The sequence below is a fragment of the Trichophyton rubrum genome (assembly GCF_000151425.1).
Source record: "Trichophyton rubrum CBS 118892 genomic scaffold supercont2.3, whole genome shotgun sequence".
NCBI classification, from domain to species: domain Eukaryota; kingdom Fungi; phylum Ascomycota; class Eurotiomycetes; order Onygenales; family Arthrodermataceae; genus Trichophyton; species Trichophyton rubrum.
This window is the reverse complement of record NW_003456426.1, coordinates 10,390-27,049: the sequence shown is the minus strand read 5'-3', so window position 1 is coordinate 27,049 and position 16,660 is coordinate 10,390. Positions and strand designations below refer to the sequence as shown.

General features: G+C 49.0%; 6 protein-coding genes and 1 non-coding gene across 7 annotated transcripts in view; 3 read left to right on the top strand and 4 right to left on the bottom strand.

Moving 5' to 3' along the window:
- Positions 1 to 2,702: 2,702 nt before the first annotated feature.
- TERG_08751 (uncharacterized protein) lies at positions 2,703 to 5,470 on the top strand (the record flags this gene model as incomplete). Its single annotated transcript, XM_003235623.2, has 11 exons — positions 2,703 to 3,279; positions 3,334 to 3,506; positions 3,555 to 4,160; positions 4,219 to 4,258; positions 4,310 to 4,488; positions 4,538 to 4,577; positions 4,632 to 4,668; positions 4,719 to 4,837; positions 4,895 to 5,011; positions 5,072 to 5,391; positions 5,444 to 5,470. The coding sequence occupies 11 exons, from the start codon at positions 2,703 to 2,705 to the stop codon at positions 5,468 to 5,470; spliced, it is 2,235 nt and encodes a 744-aa protein (XP_003235671.2).
- A 206-nt stretch (positions 5,471 to 5,676) lies between these two features.
- TERG_10524 lies at positions 5,677 to 5,773 on the bottom strand. The gene has a single exon. It is a non-coding gene; the product is annotated as a tRNA-Leu (tRNA).
- Positions 5,774 to 5,952: 179 nt separating this feature from the next.
- On the bottom strand, positions 5,953 to 7,056 carry TERG_02725 (uncharacterized protein; the record flags this gene model as incomplete). Its single annotated transcript, XM_003235622.1, has 1 exon — positions 5,953 to 7,056. One exon carries the CDS (start codon positions 7,054 to 7,056, stop codon positions 5,953 to 5,955), a length of 1,104 nt encoding a protein of 367 aa, XP_003235670.1.
- Positions 7,057 to 8,168: 1,112 nt separating this feature from the next.
- On the top strand, positions 8,169 to 9,380 carry TERG_02724 (uncharacterized protein; the record flags this gene model as incomplete). The annotated part of the gene is made up of 3 exons (XM_047747955.1): positions 8,169 to 8,560; positions 8,647 to 8,816; positions 8,902 to 9,380. The coding sequence occupies 3 exons, from the start codon at positions 8,169 to 8,171 to the stop codon at positions 9,378 to 9,380; spliced, it is 1,041 nt and encodes a 346-aa protein (XP_047603926.1).
- Positions 9,381 to 10,435: 1,055 nt separating this feature from the next.
- On the top strand, positions 10,436 to 11,008 carry TERG_02723 (uncharacterized protein; the record flags this gene model as incomplete). The annotated part of the gene is made up of 3 exons (XM_003235620.1): positions 10,436 to 10,666; positions 10,722 to 10,784; positions 10,853 to 11,008. 3 exons carry the CDS (start codon positions 10,436 to 10,438, stop codon positions 11,006 to 11,008), a joined length of 450 nt encoding a protein of 149 aa, XP_003235668.1.
- A 154-nt stretch (positions 11,009 to 11,162) lies between these two features.
- On the bottom strand, positions 11,163 to 14,374 carry TERG_02722 (uncharacterized protein; the record flags this gene model as incomplete). Its single annotated transcript, XM_003235619.2, has 3 exons — positions 12,414 to 14,374; positions 12,141 to 12,341; positions 11,163 to 12,053 (listed from the first exon to the last, which is right to left on the bottom strand). The coding sequence occupies exons 1-3, from the start codon at positions 13,542 to 13,544 to the stop codon at positions 11,163 to 11,165; spliced, it is 2,223 nt and encodes a 740-aa protein (XP_003235667.1). The 5' UTR covers positions 13,545 to 14,374.
- Positions 14,375 to 14,383: 9 nt separating this feature from the next.
- TERG_08750 (uncharacterized protein) overlaps positions 14,384 to 16,660 on the bottom strand; it is a gene marked incomplete at its 5' end in the record, with an annotated part of 3,589 nt that continues 1,312 nt past the window's right edge. Inside the window, 7 exons of the mRNA XM_047749004.1 lie at positions 14,384 to 15,183; positions 15,237 to 15,338; positions 15,410 to 15,555; positions 15,611 to 15,803; positions 15,869 to 16,085; positions 16,158 to 16,553; positions 16,605 to 16,634. Of these exons, the coding sequence (XP_047603925.1) occupies positions 14,729 to 15,183; positions 15,237 to 15,338; positions 15,410 to 15,555; positions 15,611 to 15,803; positions 15,869 to 16,085; positions 16,158 to 16,553; positions 16,605 to 16,634 (1,539 nt within the window). The 3' untranslated portion in view covers positions 14,384 to 14,728. The remainder of the gene's footprint in view (positions 15,184 to 15,236; positions 15,339 to 15,409; positions 15,556 to 15,610; positions 15,804 to 15,868; positions 16,086 to 16,157; positions 16,554 to 16,604; positions 16,635 to 16,660) is intronic.

The window sequence follows — 16,660 nt, the reverse complement described above, 5'->3', positions numbered from 1 at the left end:
AGTCCTCCATATGAGGCAGAGCCGGTGATGCAGACGGAGAGCAGCGAGAGAGTCAGCGGCGGGCGGGCGGCCGAGCCGAGCCTACCCGAGGTTAGTCGTGATTACCTAAGAACCAGATGGTTTAGGTAAGCTGAGTGAGTGTCGTGAAAGATGTGCTGATTGGCTCGTGAGTCCTATTAAGATTAATTTCTCTGGCTCAGCCAGTAAGAAAGCAGTTAATTTTAACCTGAGGCTGCGACTTTGAGGCTAAGAAAGGTTAACTCCCATTCTCTGGCTTCTTACTGGTCATTCTAATTTAGCTCAGATTTCCCCAATATTCCTCCCCCGACAAATCCTAGCTGCGAGCAGTTTGATCCTCCATCCTTCGGCTTGTGTGTGGTGGCAGAGTCGCTGCTCGTTAGTCATCGGAGTCCTCGGGGCCCTTTGAGGCTCTTTCGCGTTCCGAAAACAGGCAGACATGGCGCTGCGAGATTCAGAATACGGGCAGGCAGCAGGCAGCCATGGAGATCAGCAGCCACAGGGATAGAGCGGAGAGTATAAAAGATACAAAGGCGTTAGGACGGGAGGGAAAGTGGCTTGACACTCGCTCATATTAACTATCATCTATATCACCTGTTTTCAACATGGCAGCGAAGGCCAAGGCGAAGAAGGACAAGAAGGAGGAAGAAGAAAAGGGAGAAGATAAGGAAGACAAAAAGGAGGAAGAAGAAAAGGCGCCATTCTCGAACCTCTGGGTGAGTCTGTTGTTCTACTCCTGTTGCGTTGGTGGTTGACTGGTGCCTGGCGTGGTTGTACATGCATAGCATATTTACGATGCTGACTGGAGTAGAGGATATTCTCATATGGCACCAAGGCTGACCTCGCCCTTATGGGTCTCGCCTTCTTCTGCTCTGCAGGTGCTGGTATTGTACGTCATGCACTTACACACGTAAATCGATACCTACTAATAGGAATAGGCTCTGCCTCTGATGAACATCGTCTTTGGTATGTTGATTGATGGATGCGTCAATGATTTCCTACTTGGCTGACCAACAGGTGCCCTTATCACTGATTTTAACAACTTCTTCCTTCCTGATTCTACCGTCTCGCCACAGCAGTTCAAGGCAACCGTCAATAAGAATGTGTACGTCTCCAATTTACACACTATTGTGTATGAATATGCTGACACGTTAAGTCTTTTTATCGTCTACCTGTTCATTGGCAAGTTTGTGCTCAGTTATGTCTCTATGGTATTACATTATATACCCATCCATTGGAACGTGAAAATAATCTGAACGAATAGTTCTGTTTACGGACAAGCGGAATTCGTATCTCAGCAAACTTGCGACTGGCGTATCTGACGGCACTCTTCCGTCAGCCTGTCTCCTATCTTGATGCTATGCCCATTGGCCGCCCGACGGACACCATCACTGCCTCATCCAACCTCATCCAGGCCGGCATATCAGACAGGCTTGCTGTGCTTGTCCAGTCGGCTGCTCTCATCGTTGCAGCTTATGCCGTTGCATTCTCTCGGTCCTGGTCCTTGACCTTAGTCTCTTCATCATGTTTGCTCTTCATCCTGCTCGTCTACACCGTGGTAATACCTTTCTATCTGCGTCTCTTCAAGGCCATCGAGGCTGCCAACGAGGGTGCCACAGCTGTTGCGGGTGAGGCTCTTTCATCCATTCGTACTGTCGTTGCTTGTGGTGCGCAGGCAAGTCTTGTCAACCGTCATGCCGTGCACATTGCAGAAGCCAGGCGTAAGGGCCTCCAGGTCTCCCCAGTTGTTGGGCTTCAGTTAGGACCGACTAATTTTGCCATGTACTGCAATTTTGCTCTTACCTTTTGGTTTGGTGTTAAGCAGTTCACTGCAGGCAACGTCTCTGATGCTGGACCAGTTGCGACGTACGTTTGCCCCCAACTCGCCAATATATTATGTTTATATTAACATTTACAGGGTCATATTCTCGGTTATCATCGTGGTGTCGGCTGTCTCATTCATTGCCAATCCAATTATTGCTCTCTCCAAGGCCATCGCTGCGTCTGCTCGCTATTTCTCTGTTATTGACGCACCCCCGGTCAAGACAGAAGGTATCAGGGATGTTGACCTTGCTAGCTGTAGAGAGCTCGCGTTCAAAGACGTTACTTTCTCCTATCCGACCAGGCCAGGTGTCACAATCCTTGACAATCTCTCTCTCGTTTTCCCGACTGGCAGGGTCACTGCTCTCGTTGGGCCTTCGGGGTGCGGTAAGAGTACTATCATCGCCTTACTTGAGCGTTGGTATCAGCTGTCAGATCAATTGGATCGCAGTAAAGTGAAAGAAACGAAAGAGAAAGAAAAAGAAAAAGACAGTGAAATCAAGGATGAAAAGTACGAGGCAGACAAGGAAGAGCGGAAAGAAAACGCCGGATTTATTATGATAGGGTCACACTGCATCGACGAGCTCGATCTTAAGTGGTGGCGATCTCAGATTGGCCTTGTCCAGCAAGAGCCCTTCTCTTTCAACACCTCCATATTCCGTAACGTCGCCTTTGGTCTCGTTGGTTCTCAATGGGAAAATGAGCAGGAGGATGTCCAGCGCCAACTTGTCATTGAGGCCTGTTGTGAGGCGTTCGCGGATGAATTCATTGAAAAATTGCCTGAGGTGAGTTCTCCAATGCATTTCTCAGTGTAGTATATGCAAGAATCACTCTTATGACAGTGGATGTAGAAATACGATACGATGATAGGGGAAAACGGAATCAAGCTTAGCGGTGGCCAGCGTCAGAGACTTGCCATTGCTCGCAGTATCATCAAGAGACCATCGATCCTTATTCTCGACGAAGCTACTAGTGCTATCGATGTCAGAGGGGAGCGTATCGTGCAGGAGGCACTTGATAGAGTCTCAAAGGGCCGCACTACCATAACCATCGCGCATAGGTTATCCACCATCAAAAAGGCGGACAAGATCATCGTCCTCCGTAAGGGAACTGCAGTTGAGTCGGGCACTCATGAAGAACTACTCGCTCAGGAGGGCCTATACCACAGCCTTGTGCATAACCAACAACTTGATATGGAAGACGATAACAACAACAAGACTGCACAAGCTGAGGTGGAGACTGGGAAAGATAGTTGTCAGTTGACTATGTCCAGGACGAAATCTGCTGTCGAAGAGACAAACCTCGAGCAGGGCCTCACTCTCCCCGAGGAGCCGCCTAAAGAACTATCCCTCTTTGACTCTGTTGGTGTTTTGTTGTGGGAACAGCGCAAGTACTGGATTCTATACGTGGGCGTCCTCATTGGAGCTGCCGGGTGTGGAGGTATGTTTCTTCCCCCAGTCTTTTCAGGTCTTGTCCTGCTAACGTGTGTAATAGCCGGATATTCAATTCAAAGCTATCTCTTTTCCCAGCTCATCACAGTCTTCCAGCTCACTGGTTCCAGGCTAGTAGAAAGAACAAACTTTTGGTCACTCATGTTCTTCGTCCTCGCCCTTGCGGTGGCGTTTTTTTACTTTGTCCTTGGCTGGAATTCCATGTCAATATCTACCGTAAGTCATCTGCCTCTTGATATTTATGCAAAAACTAACTTTATATAGTACGTGTCAACCACATACCGACAAGAGTACTTTGATAGCATGATCCGAAAACCGATAGGCTTCTTCGATAAGGACCAAAACTCTGCGGGTTCCCTCACCTCACGTATTTCATCCGATTCAACCCAGCTTCAGGAACTCCTGGGACCAACAATGGCGTTTCCTATCATCTCTGTCTTCAACGTGATGGGTTGCATAGCCATCTCGTTCACCTTTGGCTGGAAACTAACGCTAGTCGCTATTTTCTCCGCGTTTCCACTGATAATCATCGCTATGTTTGTCAGGGTTAGATACGAGGTTCAATTTGATAAGATGAACGCTGCTGTCTTTGAAGAGAGTTCACAGTTTGCATCCGAGGCCTTTGGGGCTTTCCGGACAGTTACGTCACTAACCCTGGAGAGCAGTATTGCAGACAGGTATTCAGATTTGCTACAAAATCATGTACGATCTGCCTTTGTCAAGGCAAGAGTTGCCGCCCTCGTCTTTGCTGCATCAGATAGCATGGAGTTACCCTGCATGGCCCTATGCTTCTGGTATGGTGGCCAGCTTCTCAGTACGCATGAGTACAGTGTCTTGCAGTTTTTTGTCATCTATATTGCCGTTGTCTTGGTAAGTTGGGCGTTGAGATTTGAGTATAGTACCCTCTTCATTACTAACAAGTGTATAGGGAGGTCAAGCGGCGGGACATTTCGGAAGCATCAGTCCTAGTAAGTTACTTTTGCCCCTATTTTAGAAATGATACTGATCAACTCCTATAGATTTGGCTCAAGCCAAGGCAGCTGCAAACCGCATCATGAGTATCCGGCCTGTACCAGACGACAACAAGAGCAGCGCTGTTCTCGATCAATGCGAGGGCGGTGTAGAAATCGAATTCAAGTCGGTAAACTTTAAATATCCTTCTCGAGATGTGCCGATATTCAAGAGCTTGTCATTCACAGTATGTTTACCTGTCAAAGTCTTACTTCCTGGTCTGACAGATATCATAGATTAGAAAGGGGCAGTTTGCCGCCCTCGTTGGCCCGTCAGGTAGAGTGTTTCCCCCTAGTTTACTGTTGCTTAATATGCTCTGACATGCTGTAGGGTGCGGGAAGACGTCTGTCATATCAATTCTCGAACGGTAGGTAATATGTGATTTTTCGGTGTGGGTAGGAGGCTAATTCAGAGCAGCTTCTATGACTACCAAGGTGGGCATATCCGCCTCAACGGAACCGAGCTTAGTTCGCTTGACCTAAAGCCCTACCGGCAAAGCGTATCTCTTGTATCACAGGAACCTACACTATATCAAGGTAGGGAGTCCTTCAAAAAATCTATGTAGGTTCACAATACTAAAGGTGACTTATTAGGAACTATACGAGACAACATTACACTAGGGATCGACCCGGACAGCGTGACTACCGAGAAAGTACACCAATCGTGTCGTGACGCAGAGATTCACGACTTTATCACATCCCTTCCGGACGGTAATTTTCTCACATTTACCCTTCGTGCCCAGCGCTAGGCTGCTTGACTGACTTGACTAGGTTACAACACGCAAGTAGGACAAAAAGGGCTGGCACTGAGCGGAGGCCAGAAGCAGCGTATATGCATAGCCCGTGCCTTGATACGGAACCCACAACTGCTGCTTCTCGATGAAGCCACGTCCAGCCTTGACTCTGAGTCCGAGAAGCTGGTGCAGTCTGCCATTGAACGTACGGCAAAGGGCAGGACGGTCCTGGTGGTCGCTCACCGTCTGGCTACGGTGCAGAACGCGGACGTCATCTTTGTCTTTGGGGACGGGGGTATAGTCGAGAGCGGTAGCCATCATAGCCTTCTGAAAAAACGAGGCGTATATTATCAAATGGTATGTCTGACCCTGTTACTGAATAATAGAAGCGCATCTAACAATCTTCTAGTGCGAGTCACAAGCTCTTGATCGTTGATAGAAGTTATATTCCACTCCTAAGGGCTTTCTTTTCATTTTTGTGTATTGTAGAAAAATTTATTCATATCTCTCCTTACTCCTACATAGTTTATCTCTAATAGACTCATCTAGTATATCTTTTACCGCTACAACTAACTACTTAGTGTACCTTTTTTATCAAGGAGAAGTAAGAATAAAACCATCAATCTAGAAGAAAAAAAAAGATGATAGAGGTGGGATTCGAACCCACGCATCTTTCGATACTGCGATGACTAAGAACGTCACCTGAACACAGCGCCTTGGACCGCTCGGCCACTCTACCTAAATCGTGCTAGAGCCTATCTAGGTGCGCTATACAAGGGTGAATGAATCCCAGGTTCTCTAGAAGCCTTAGCTTCTCTTAACATCGTTGGCAAGCCACCGAGAGAATAATACAAAAGAATTTCAAAAACTAATAATGACGATGTGATACCATACTGACTACTCCGTACATACAAAGGCCTAGTCGAGAGAGTGGAAGAGCCAGACGTTGGGCTCGCAGTACTCCCCCACGTCCCTACTAGGGTAGTACTGCATCGGCGCCAGACAGCCGCTGGGCGTAAAGATGACAGGCGCCTCTGTGTCACCAGGTTCCACCCAGACGCTCTTCCGCTGCTTCATGGCCTTGTCTGCTTGCTGGCGGACGTCGAGGTCACACCAGTTCTTCCACTCAGCTGCGCTGCCCCGGATATACATGCTCTGGCGCGCGATCTTGACCATCCGAGCTCCCAGACGGATGTGTTTTCGCAGCCAGGGGTCGAACGGGATGAAAGCTGCCGAATCTTCGTTGCCGGCCGAAACTGTTTCTGATGAACCGTTGCAACCGCTTGTTTCTCTGCTGGTGGTAAGCTCTGTAGCAGCCATGCCGGGTTTTCCGTTCTGGCCTCCGGTCTGTTTGCTCCATCCGAGGTATTCGGCCATGTCAACGTGTGGGAATTCTGCTTTCCGGGTAGGTCGTAGTGGCACGACGAGGATGGTCAGGTTTTGGGCCTGCGCAACCTCTTTCATTGCCTTGATGAGCATTTCAGCAACGTTGTAGCTTCTCCAGGCCGGGAGGACGGCAATAGCTAGGGCGGAAAGGGCATTGGGCGGCTCTGTCAGAGTCCAGCTGTCCATATCCTTGACCTGGTCGTGAGTGAGGGCGACGGGCTCGAGCTTCTTCTTTGTATCCTCTCGAGCGATTACCTGGTGGACACCACGAGCCAGAATGGTATCGAAACCTCCATCTGGTAGTGTTCGCAGCACTCTTGCGAAGTCCGATCCCTTGCTGTCGCCCCGGATGCCCGCCAGCTCCCTCCAGAAGAACGGTATGCAATTGCCGTTTCCGACGATAGTCTCTGTGCCATCTAACGTATGGACAGCGACAAGCTGGCATTTGGCAAGCTGGGGAAAATCATACAGCTTTTCGAAATAGCGCTGAGTGGTTATGGCTCCATCCAGGAACTCGGGCCACATAAATATCAACGGACAGTCTTCTTTTTGTATGAGGGCCAGGAGGTCCGGTCTCTGTGCTCCGGTGAACACAGTGATCGTGCCACGATCCTTTGTATCCTCGTCGACAGGCATTTCTTGATATAACGGTGTCTTTAGCGAGAAGGGGGCTTTGGTCGTGGGCAGTTGGGTGATGACATGGCCTACTCTTTTGTCAACGCGAAAGATACCAGCTGACCAGCTCGATATATGTGTTTTTATGGGATTGCTAGCTACGTGTACAATATGGCTTTAGACCTTCTCCTTACGAGCCCCTGCAGAGGTGACGATTATTTGTAGGAGCAGCTGAGAGGCGGGAAGCAGCAACACGTCGACAAGCCGACCCTGTGGATAATCCTTATAGAGAAGATCTGCTAGAGTTTCCATCTCTGCTGGATTTCCAGTGGATAACTAATGAATGCAGCACAATTGACTGTGCTCCTCGACGAAAAGGGGCCTGCTTTTCGACCGTCTGACTGTGTTGCGACTCGAGAGATTGGAGCGGACAGGGAATCACATCCATGTAGCTGTCACTCACAGCATTGTAATCCCAACCAGGAGTGACCCGTATCGGCGAGCCTTAATCGTTAGCCCGTGGAGCCTTGATGTGACAGGTCCGGAGGTCTCTAGGCATATTTCTTCCCGGCTGGTGTCAACCGAGAACTGGCTGGCGTTGCTCAGAAGTAGCCTGCCTTTACGGAGTTTAAGCGTGCCGTCTCTCCAGAAACTCCTACTCGTAACTAACCTACGCTGTCCATCTCCATCCTCGCGCTCAACTTGCCACGGCTGTTCCTGCGATTCACCTGGGCCCATCCACCCCTGCACGTGACTAACTAGCTACCTGCCTAGGTACCGACATACTACTTAGGTAAGATTAGTTAATTAATCGACTTTCGTCATCGACAAACGTTATCCTCTTTCTTTCCTCTTTCAGTACTCCGTACGGAGTACAGGTGGTGACTTTGACTACGTCCAGACTTCGTCAACTCCATCAACTTAGTTATTGCCATCGGCACCTCGCAAATACATCGACATTTATACGGAAATTGGGGTGAAAAGTGGCTGATACACCAGACTGATTCAGCAACCGTCCCGACTCAACCCCCTTTCCCAAAATACTCCTCAGACGTTGTTGTCGCGTGCATCAGAACTCGAAAGGCCAGCTCACGCTTCTTGCTCTGCGTGCTCTTCAACGATACCCATTCGCCATGGCACACAAGCCCGAGCAAAAGGAGGGCTCTTCCTCTGACTCCTCGAACATACTCTCTCCCCAGACCCGGCCAACCGAGCGTTCATCTAGCCCTGGTGGCGCTTGTCCTCCTTTTTGGGCTCCTGGAGATCGACCTGGCTACAAGGGCGTCCTGGACCGGCACAGGCGAAAGATGCGTCTATTTAGAAGCATACGTCTGGACGCGAAGCAGTTGCGGCACGTCCTCACGTTCATGCAACACAACTATATCCCCGAGGGGGTCGAGTGGACGTCTGATATCCTCTTTGCTTACGTTCCCAGGACCTTCGAGGGCGCAACCACCACAGAAATTATTGCCGGCCAAGCACTTTTTCATGCCATCACCCCTTCTCTCGATGCTATATTCCAAACGTGAGTTTAGGCGTCTTTCTCTCTGTCTTGTCTGTGTGATCCGTTGTATGAAGTACTAATGGGTTGTTACCTCCCCGAACAACTAGCACTCATAGTAATGTCTTGGCACTGAACAAGTCTCCACGATATATTGTGTTTGAGTTCTTTTGGAACGGTAGCCCGCCAGTCGTACCTATTGAATTGCAGGACCTGCCTAGCATCAAATTAACCCATGAAGAACCAGAGGAGATCTACCCGGATGCAGTTGAAGCGGGATGTAAGATAATCTCCAGATCGTTTTTCATTGAGGCTTGACAATATATTCTCCTTTGGGACTATCAGTTACGTCGGCGTCTTTAAAGGGCTTGGCGAGCGCCGGTTGGTCCTCGTCACAGCTGGCCACATAGTCGACAGTGCCGATTTGATCCAGGTACAAGACGAAGAACAAGATAATAATACTTACAAGTCGCAGGTCGTACCAGAGTTCGAGCGGATCGGGGGGATTCCCTTATATAGGAGAGGGGAACCTATTAACCCCCTTCTAGCATCACTTAACGAGACATGTCTCCTCGAGACCGACCAGATATCTCGTTCCGCGTTACGGCGAGTGGGTGACCATGTCGATTGCAATCGCTTCAACCCCGACTCTTCTATTAACTACACCGACGCTACTTCCTTGTCCGCCTTCGACCCGAAGCTAGGCGATATTGACCGTCTCAGACACCTTCTGCTTGAAGGGGGGCCAATCCGGGCCTTCAAGTGCGGTGCTACGTCGCGTTATACGACGGGATTTCTGTGCCAGGTCAAAAGGATAAGCATGAAGAGAACTTGTATCGGTTAAAGGTGCAGTGGACTCCCGCCGAGGAACCCTTTGCGGAGGGAGGAGACTCCGGCAGCCTTGTATTCGCCAAGGATTGAGACTGTATTGTCCCTTTGGGGATACATTGCGGCTCCAGAGGCACAAATAGCTATTCCCTCTCGCTGTGGTCAATATGTGAGGACATATCAACTCGGTTTGACGCAGACTTGTTCTTCTGCAGCCGAAACGATCTACCCATTCCAAACCTTCCGTTGTGTAAGTTGAAATCTTGAAGGAGGTGATCACTTCTCTTTTGTAGCCAATTATGATTTCCTTTCATCAGAGCTCACAACCCACCGCAGAAAAGTCCTACTTCACCATACAGACGCCTTGTGTTAACACCCATGGTTTTATATCCCCGAAGGCCGATTATTACAACTGAACGTTCAAGAACAAGAAATTCATTCGGTAGAATTGTTCTCGCTCCTTTCTCGCTCTTAACTATCACGGCAATTCCAGATGCCCGAAGATTGTGGATTACATGCACCCAGCTTGGAGAGGTTATGGTAGTTCTCATCAACGGGCAGTGCAGTGTAACCAGAAGCTGCAGTCCATATTTCATTGCTGGCTAATTTATATCTGTACTCCCGGGATATTTCGATATTTGCGTCACCAATTCTCCAATATCCACCTGATAAGGTTGCCGGTTTCACAGTTTAGTGGGTGATCAAATTTTTGCAAACTCCTGGGATGCAATCAAAGAGGAAGGCCGGATTATCTTCGCACCCTCATTTGCCTTGTTCAGGCATTTCTTATTGGACAGCTGGCGGGTAAGTTGTTTCTGACTTATATGAAGTCACAATTTAATTGGCTGGATCGCCAGCGAATAGGCTAACAAGGAAATGAATTCTAGCCAGTGGCTGCGGGCTAGTCCACTTGCGGTTAGTCTGGCCTGTAGAGTCAACTAACTGGCGACCCAGCGAACCAACACAACCACAACTACTGGACAAATTCAAGCGTGAGTTTAGTTATAACACTTGTGCCCGCCTTCGACTCGATAACGCAAGCCAATTGATTACGATAAAGACAGAGAAAAGATGATAGCCAGTGTGCACCGGCTATACATGGCTCAGCGGCTTTTCTCACGACCAGTGAGCGTAAGATCATGTCTCTTCAGCTCCACGTCGACCCCCATTGTGGCTCCAGGGGTGAGTGAGAGTCAAGTCTCGGACGAGCTACGCGAGCTTCTTAAAGCTGGCTGGGTACTCGATCAGCCTCGCAGTGGCATTGAGAAGTCCTACTACTTCAAGACATACACAAAGTGCCAGGTATGTGGCTCGTTTAGAATGTACTTCCCCAGGACCTAACACTCTGAAAAACTAGGACTTCTTCAATACTGTTGCCATACGGAGTAAAGCAAAGAACCACCATTCGACCATGATAATTGTAATTACTGCTTTTCTTATAGTTTTAATCATCCCGGTCATGGCTGACTTGCTAACCCTTTGCTTTAGAAAGCTGGCTCTGTCCACGTTCACTGGACAACCCATCATCCCCGTGGGCTCACACTCCTCGATACCCTCATGGCTCGATACTGTGACGAGCAGTCAGCATCGATTGGAACTGTGGACCAGAACCAGAGCAAGAAATGCCATCCTGCACCAGCATAGGCGTTGTCTGGCTAGCTAGCTCTTATCCCTTCATAACAGGGCAGTAAGCCAGTTTGATTATGCATCTTAAGGAAAGCCACGTTTTCAATATTGTACTCTATAATACCCCAGTCATTATTATTAATATTATGCTCTCTCTGTCTCAATAAAGGTTTCACATGTCGAGTTTCGTGTATATGTTTATCCTATTGCTTCCACCACAGTGCTGGGTTTTGTTCCCCGAGCAGAAGAAGCCACAGTCCGATTCAGGCTGGATGGTGCTCTCAGGGAACATATTAGCTCCACAGTAACACTCGCTGAAATATTCTACTCCAAAGTATTTTGTGCCATTGCAGAAGGAGGCACACAGTTCTACCGTCATCTTTTCGTTGTACGTGAAGCTGCCTGACAGGGTTCGGTTACTGGGGGAGTCGCTGTAGCATCCCGTGTAGTTGTACCCCGGTATCTGAGGGCTGGTGATGGGTACCCATTTGTCGTCTTTATAGATAGCGATCCGGTACCCTGCACCGCATGTCTCAGAGCTCTCACCGCCGCAAGGCTGGTTACACTCCGACTTGGGAGCTTGCATGCTGGAGTTACTTCTTGAGTCTCCGCAGTAACATTCAGTTCCATACTCAAGGCCGAAGAACTGGTAGCCTTTGCAAAGGCCAGAGCATGCCGCAACCGTCATGTTTTGGTTCACAAACGCAACACTCGTGAGGGCCCTTGACTCAGGGGTATCGGTGTAGCATCCATCAAAGGTGTAGTCTGGCATCGTGGTGTCGTTTGAGCCAAAGGGGGCACAGGTTGAGCCCAGGTCTGCGGTGTTTTTAAACGAATCTGATATCACTGCTCCGCCGCTCGTGAGGGAGACATCAAATTTGGCATTGGACCTGTACGCAGCTGCCAGGGTAAGGTTTCCAGAATAAAGCGTATAAGGACCAACAGTCGTCTGTGGTGACATTGGAACCGACTGAGTCGTCAAGGCTGGAGTCACACAGCAACTTCGCGGCGTTTTAGTCGTAACAGAGAGTTTAACACTTCCTGTATTGGCATTGTTCCGGACCTTTTGTGAAATTATCAGCCTATCGTCGTCCTCTTCACTGTACCGTCCCCATCAGGAGCTCCATTTGGGGAAGGCTGGGTTTCATACAGCGGCTACTACAACGAGATTCCCGGGCACCTCTCCTCCCAAAACGCAGCTCTGCCTGGGTTGAAGCATAATCGTATCCTGAACAGGGTAACTGGACTCATTGTTGTTGTAAACAACAGTCTCTCCAGTGCTCAAAACCACTCGTACGTTGAACTTGGAGATGGCAGTTTCGACGGGGAAGCGGGCCTCAAATCCATAGAACTAGAACCACAATTAGCACCTATACTATGAAATGATCAAGGGAGGGGGAATATAAGGTGATTGGTCATTTACTGCAAAGGAATCATCAAAGCCCTCAGCGGTGCCCTTGTACTCAGTACTGATAACACAAGATCCGCAACTAGAGCCTCCTGTACGGTCCTTGTAGACAAGCTCGACCTTTGAGATAGAAGTGACCGGCCGGGAGGTGGTTCTGACCCGGATTTCACCAGTGAAGGCGATAGTGCTGCCGTTGCCAGCCAGGGAGAGCTGCAGCCTGCCTGGCTTCACTTCGTAGGGCGCTATGGGGGCCGTCAGGTTCACGCCCGAAGGAACGACCTCTATCATCTTCTGGAGGACTCTGGCACATGTAGATCGAAAGGTAGCCCGGTCCGCTAATGTCTTGATTGTGACATTCCGGTCGGCCGTGAAGACCTTCGTATCTGCGTCCCGCTGGTTTCGCTTCGCCGTTGTGCTAGTAAGCGGGTTTCCGGCCACTCCGCCCACAAAGTCCGCTGCCACCTTCTCGTCGAAGGCAACGGTCGAATCAAACAGCTGAAAGTCGTTTGGCGCAGACCCGGGGACAACGATCTGGGGGAAGTTTGAGGCGTGGACTCCGCCCATCGTGTGTCCGCATGCAGTGACGGCGATCATGTCCGAGACATTGAACCCCATCCGCGTAAACTGGTTGATAAAGGTGCCCTGGGAGTTCTCAGGCTGCGGCACTCCAATCGACCCCCGTGCGGTGGCGTCGATTCTCCCAGCCCTGATCTGGACGACCGGCCCTCCGCAGGACCTGACGGCGGTGTAGACGCCCAGAGCTATCAAGTCAGCCATGGATGACCGCGTTGAGAAGAAGGGAGTGTAGGTCTCCAGCGTGGTATTGAATCCTGCCCCGATGTTCTCTCCCCCTTTTCCGCCCAGCTCAAACACGATCGAGGCATCCAGGCCGCCCACGCCAGTGAAGGAGTTTCCTGTGGCCATGTCATGGAAGGCAGTGCGAACCCACTCAGCAGATGCGACTCGAGACGGGCCTTGCTGGGAGAACGAGCACGGAGTGACGCCGGCTGAAAATCCTCGGGCGTGGTAGCCGGTGTTGAGAAACATGAGGTCTTCTAGCTCGTCAACAGAGGATGGCCATGTTGGCAGAGCCAGGGCTCCGGAGAGAGCAAACGCTGCCCATACGACGGACAAGTTGGTCAGCATCCTCAGCGTCGTCCTTTTGCTCTTTCTCGTGGAGCCAGAGGCCCTTTGATAGATGGCGACGATAGAAATATGTATAGCTAGCAGCTAACGGAGGACAGCAGGTATATAGTTAGTAGTTATATTTGCGTTCCAGCCAGGTAAGAGAGGCAAAGGACGCCGTCGACCTGAGCTCACACGCCTTGCCTGTTCGATACAGAAGTACGGAGTGCTCCGTAGCTGAATGTTGGTATCGGCAGCTCAGGGGGTATAGCTACGGAGTGCAGATACTTGTGCATCCTCGCCCGTCACTCTGCAGCTCCCGGCACCATTATTACTTAGCTGCCAGTTGCCAGTCACCCTCCGTAAGTAAAGCATGCCTCACTTTGGCCAAGCAGCTTCTCATCTCAAGAGAGTTTCGTTCTTTCGGCTGTTTACATTGGTAGCTTGTGCCAATTGATCCTTGATCCATGCTGCATCGGGGGTCCAGGGGTGCAAAAGAGAAAAGACACGGTTTCTAGTTAGCTGCAGCTCCGACAACTAAAAATGCGCCCAGGTGGGCCGCGCTAACTCGAAAGTTTGTGTACTTCATATATAATGGTTGAGATCTGGGCTGTTGGACTCATCTTTGCTTTTTCTCCTGATGCTTTGCTGGTAGCTTCACAATATGGCATGCTTAAAATAGTGGCTCTCCTGGTCAATATCACCGGGTTTTAAGTGTCAATGTCTCAGTTTTGCATGCTGAATCACGCATTTACGGCATTTCCTCTCCTCTCGCTGCAATTGTTTGCCGAAGAAAAGCTGGGGTAGCAAATATGCCTGTCTCAGCTGAGCTGGAGCCCCAGTCAGCCATCCTTAATGATGGATGGTGAGTGTAATCTAGCCATGGTTATTCTCTGGGCAAGCTTCCCAGGCGTTATTTTTTTATTTTATATTTCGTTAAATCTCGCACGATCTATCATTGGAAAACAACTTGAGACACAGAAATAATGATGATGCAACGCTGTGTTAATGCTAGAGTAAAGCATGTCTATCTAATGAGGGATGGCCAAATGGCCGCCAACGGTTCTCAGTCATAAGATATTGTGTAATTACAAGAGGGGAAAAAAAGGGAAAGAAAAGAAAAAAGACCAAGAAGAAGACCAACATGAAATGATGCACCTCTAAACACCGTAGGTTTTGAAAAAGCTGAATTCGTGAAACAGAAATTAGTAGTTGAAAATCATGAGCGAAGGGTTGAGAAGCAAGGGGAGGAGAGCATGGAGAGACAGGGTCACGGCCATAGGGACGACAGCGGCAACCTCTTTGATCTCCCAGCCTCGCGGCGCAAAATTTCCAAGATATATCATCCCGCCAATCAAGGGGATCAAAACAGCATACATCCACTTGAAGCTCTTGAATATCTTGGGTATTTCCTTGAAGAAGTTAGAGTCGACTTTCTCCTTTGCCGTGGCACCCCATTCCATCTTGATAGAGAACATATGGGACAGGAGTGCTAAGCTGAGGTGGAAAGAGACGCCTCCAAAGAATATAGCCATCATGGGCATCCATTTGAAGTTCTCGACGAGGGCGGACCACAGGCTTTTTTCTGACAGGCGCGATCGTATTATGGCAAGGGTTACGTTGCCGAGAAGAGAGAACACAACAATAAGACTTAGAAGTACTGGATAGACTGTTAGCTACGTCTTAAGGCATGTTAATATTGGTAACGCATACCTTTCCAAGACTCGATATAAAATTTGTCCAGGTAGCCATTGAACCAGCCTACCAAAAAGTAATTGAGGATAGTGAGTGGGAATCCAGAGGCGAGGGCGTAGTCTAAGATACGTTAAAATTGGCATATTCCAGCGGACAGGGGTTAAAAAAAAAAAAAAAAAAAAGCTTCTTACAGGAAGAGATATACCCTAGGATGGTAATCTTGGATGAAAGCTGCATGTTGCACCAGAGGAATGTCATGAAGAGCTTCGTAAAGGGCCCCTTATATATCCAGGTATAGATCGGGTTAAACACTAATTCGTTGCATCCATATGCGTATCTTGAGGGTACAGTTAGCATCTACTAGGTAAACCCATATGGAAATGAAGACCTACTTTTCCCATCTTGCCAGCTCGTCGTAGATCGTTAGGGATACACCCTCCTTGAACTCATCCCCATGGTAGCTTGCCAGACGAACGATATCACCAGCAATCTGAAGCCGAAGTGCAATGTCGAAATCTTCTGACACATGACTCTCAGACCAGTAGGCTACATAACCATCGTCCGGTTTCCCTACTGATTGAACAGCTGGTAAAGTTAGTCTGGTTGAGTATTTAGAATAGATTTTTCGACTATGGCCGGGGAGAGAGCACCTTTCCAGCGAAGGAATGCATTGTGGCCGACGAACGGCGCTGTTTCACCGCTGCCAACAGCAAACCGGATGGAAGAGTAAATAAGGTTGGTGAAAAATGTGATTCCGTTCTCAAAATAATCGCCAACCACTTGCATGACACCTGTTGAATGCTGGATGATGGCGACTTCAGGGCTTAAGAACATTTCAGCTGCCCCATAGAGTAAACAATCGACCGGCTGCGAATTCTGTTAGTATTTCTTTTTTTTTTTTTTTTTTTTTTTTATGCCAGGGAGTAAATGGGGGCTTACAACTCGAGTGTCAGCGTCGACAATAAGAATTGCTTCTCCAATTCGTATATCTCCAGCGGCCTTGATCCGGCTATCAGAGCCGAGAACCTCTTGCAGGGCCAGCTTGTAATAGGCCTCTTCCTGAGATGCATCTATCATTTCGGTTGTTTCCAGAGTCTCTGCTAGCATCTCCAGCAACTTGTCTTCCACCTTATTTGAGACGTTGAGTGCAAAATTCATGTTGGAAGCCTTCTTAAACCTGCCCTTCCGGATATATCCGTCTTGGTTGTTCTTTGGCCGCGAGACCCATCCAATGTTGTTGTCATGGTAAAAACTGATACGTTCTTCTCGCTGCTCCTCGGTGAGATATGCGAGGCCGTCATCATTGACAAAGATTGTGGCAGTCCCTATTCTATGCTATTAGCTAAAGCATCAGGGGAAAATGGGGAATGTTTTGTCTAGACGCACCTCCGTGGGATTCGTAGTAAGATATAGCAGCTTTCAGACTGGTTACTGTAGGAATG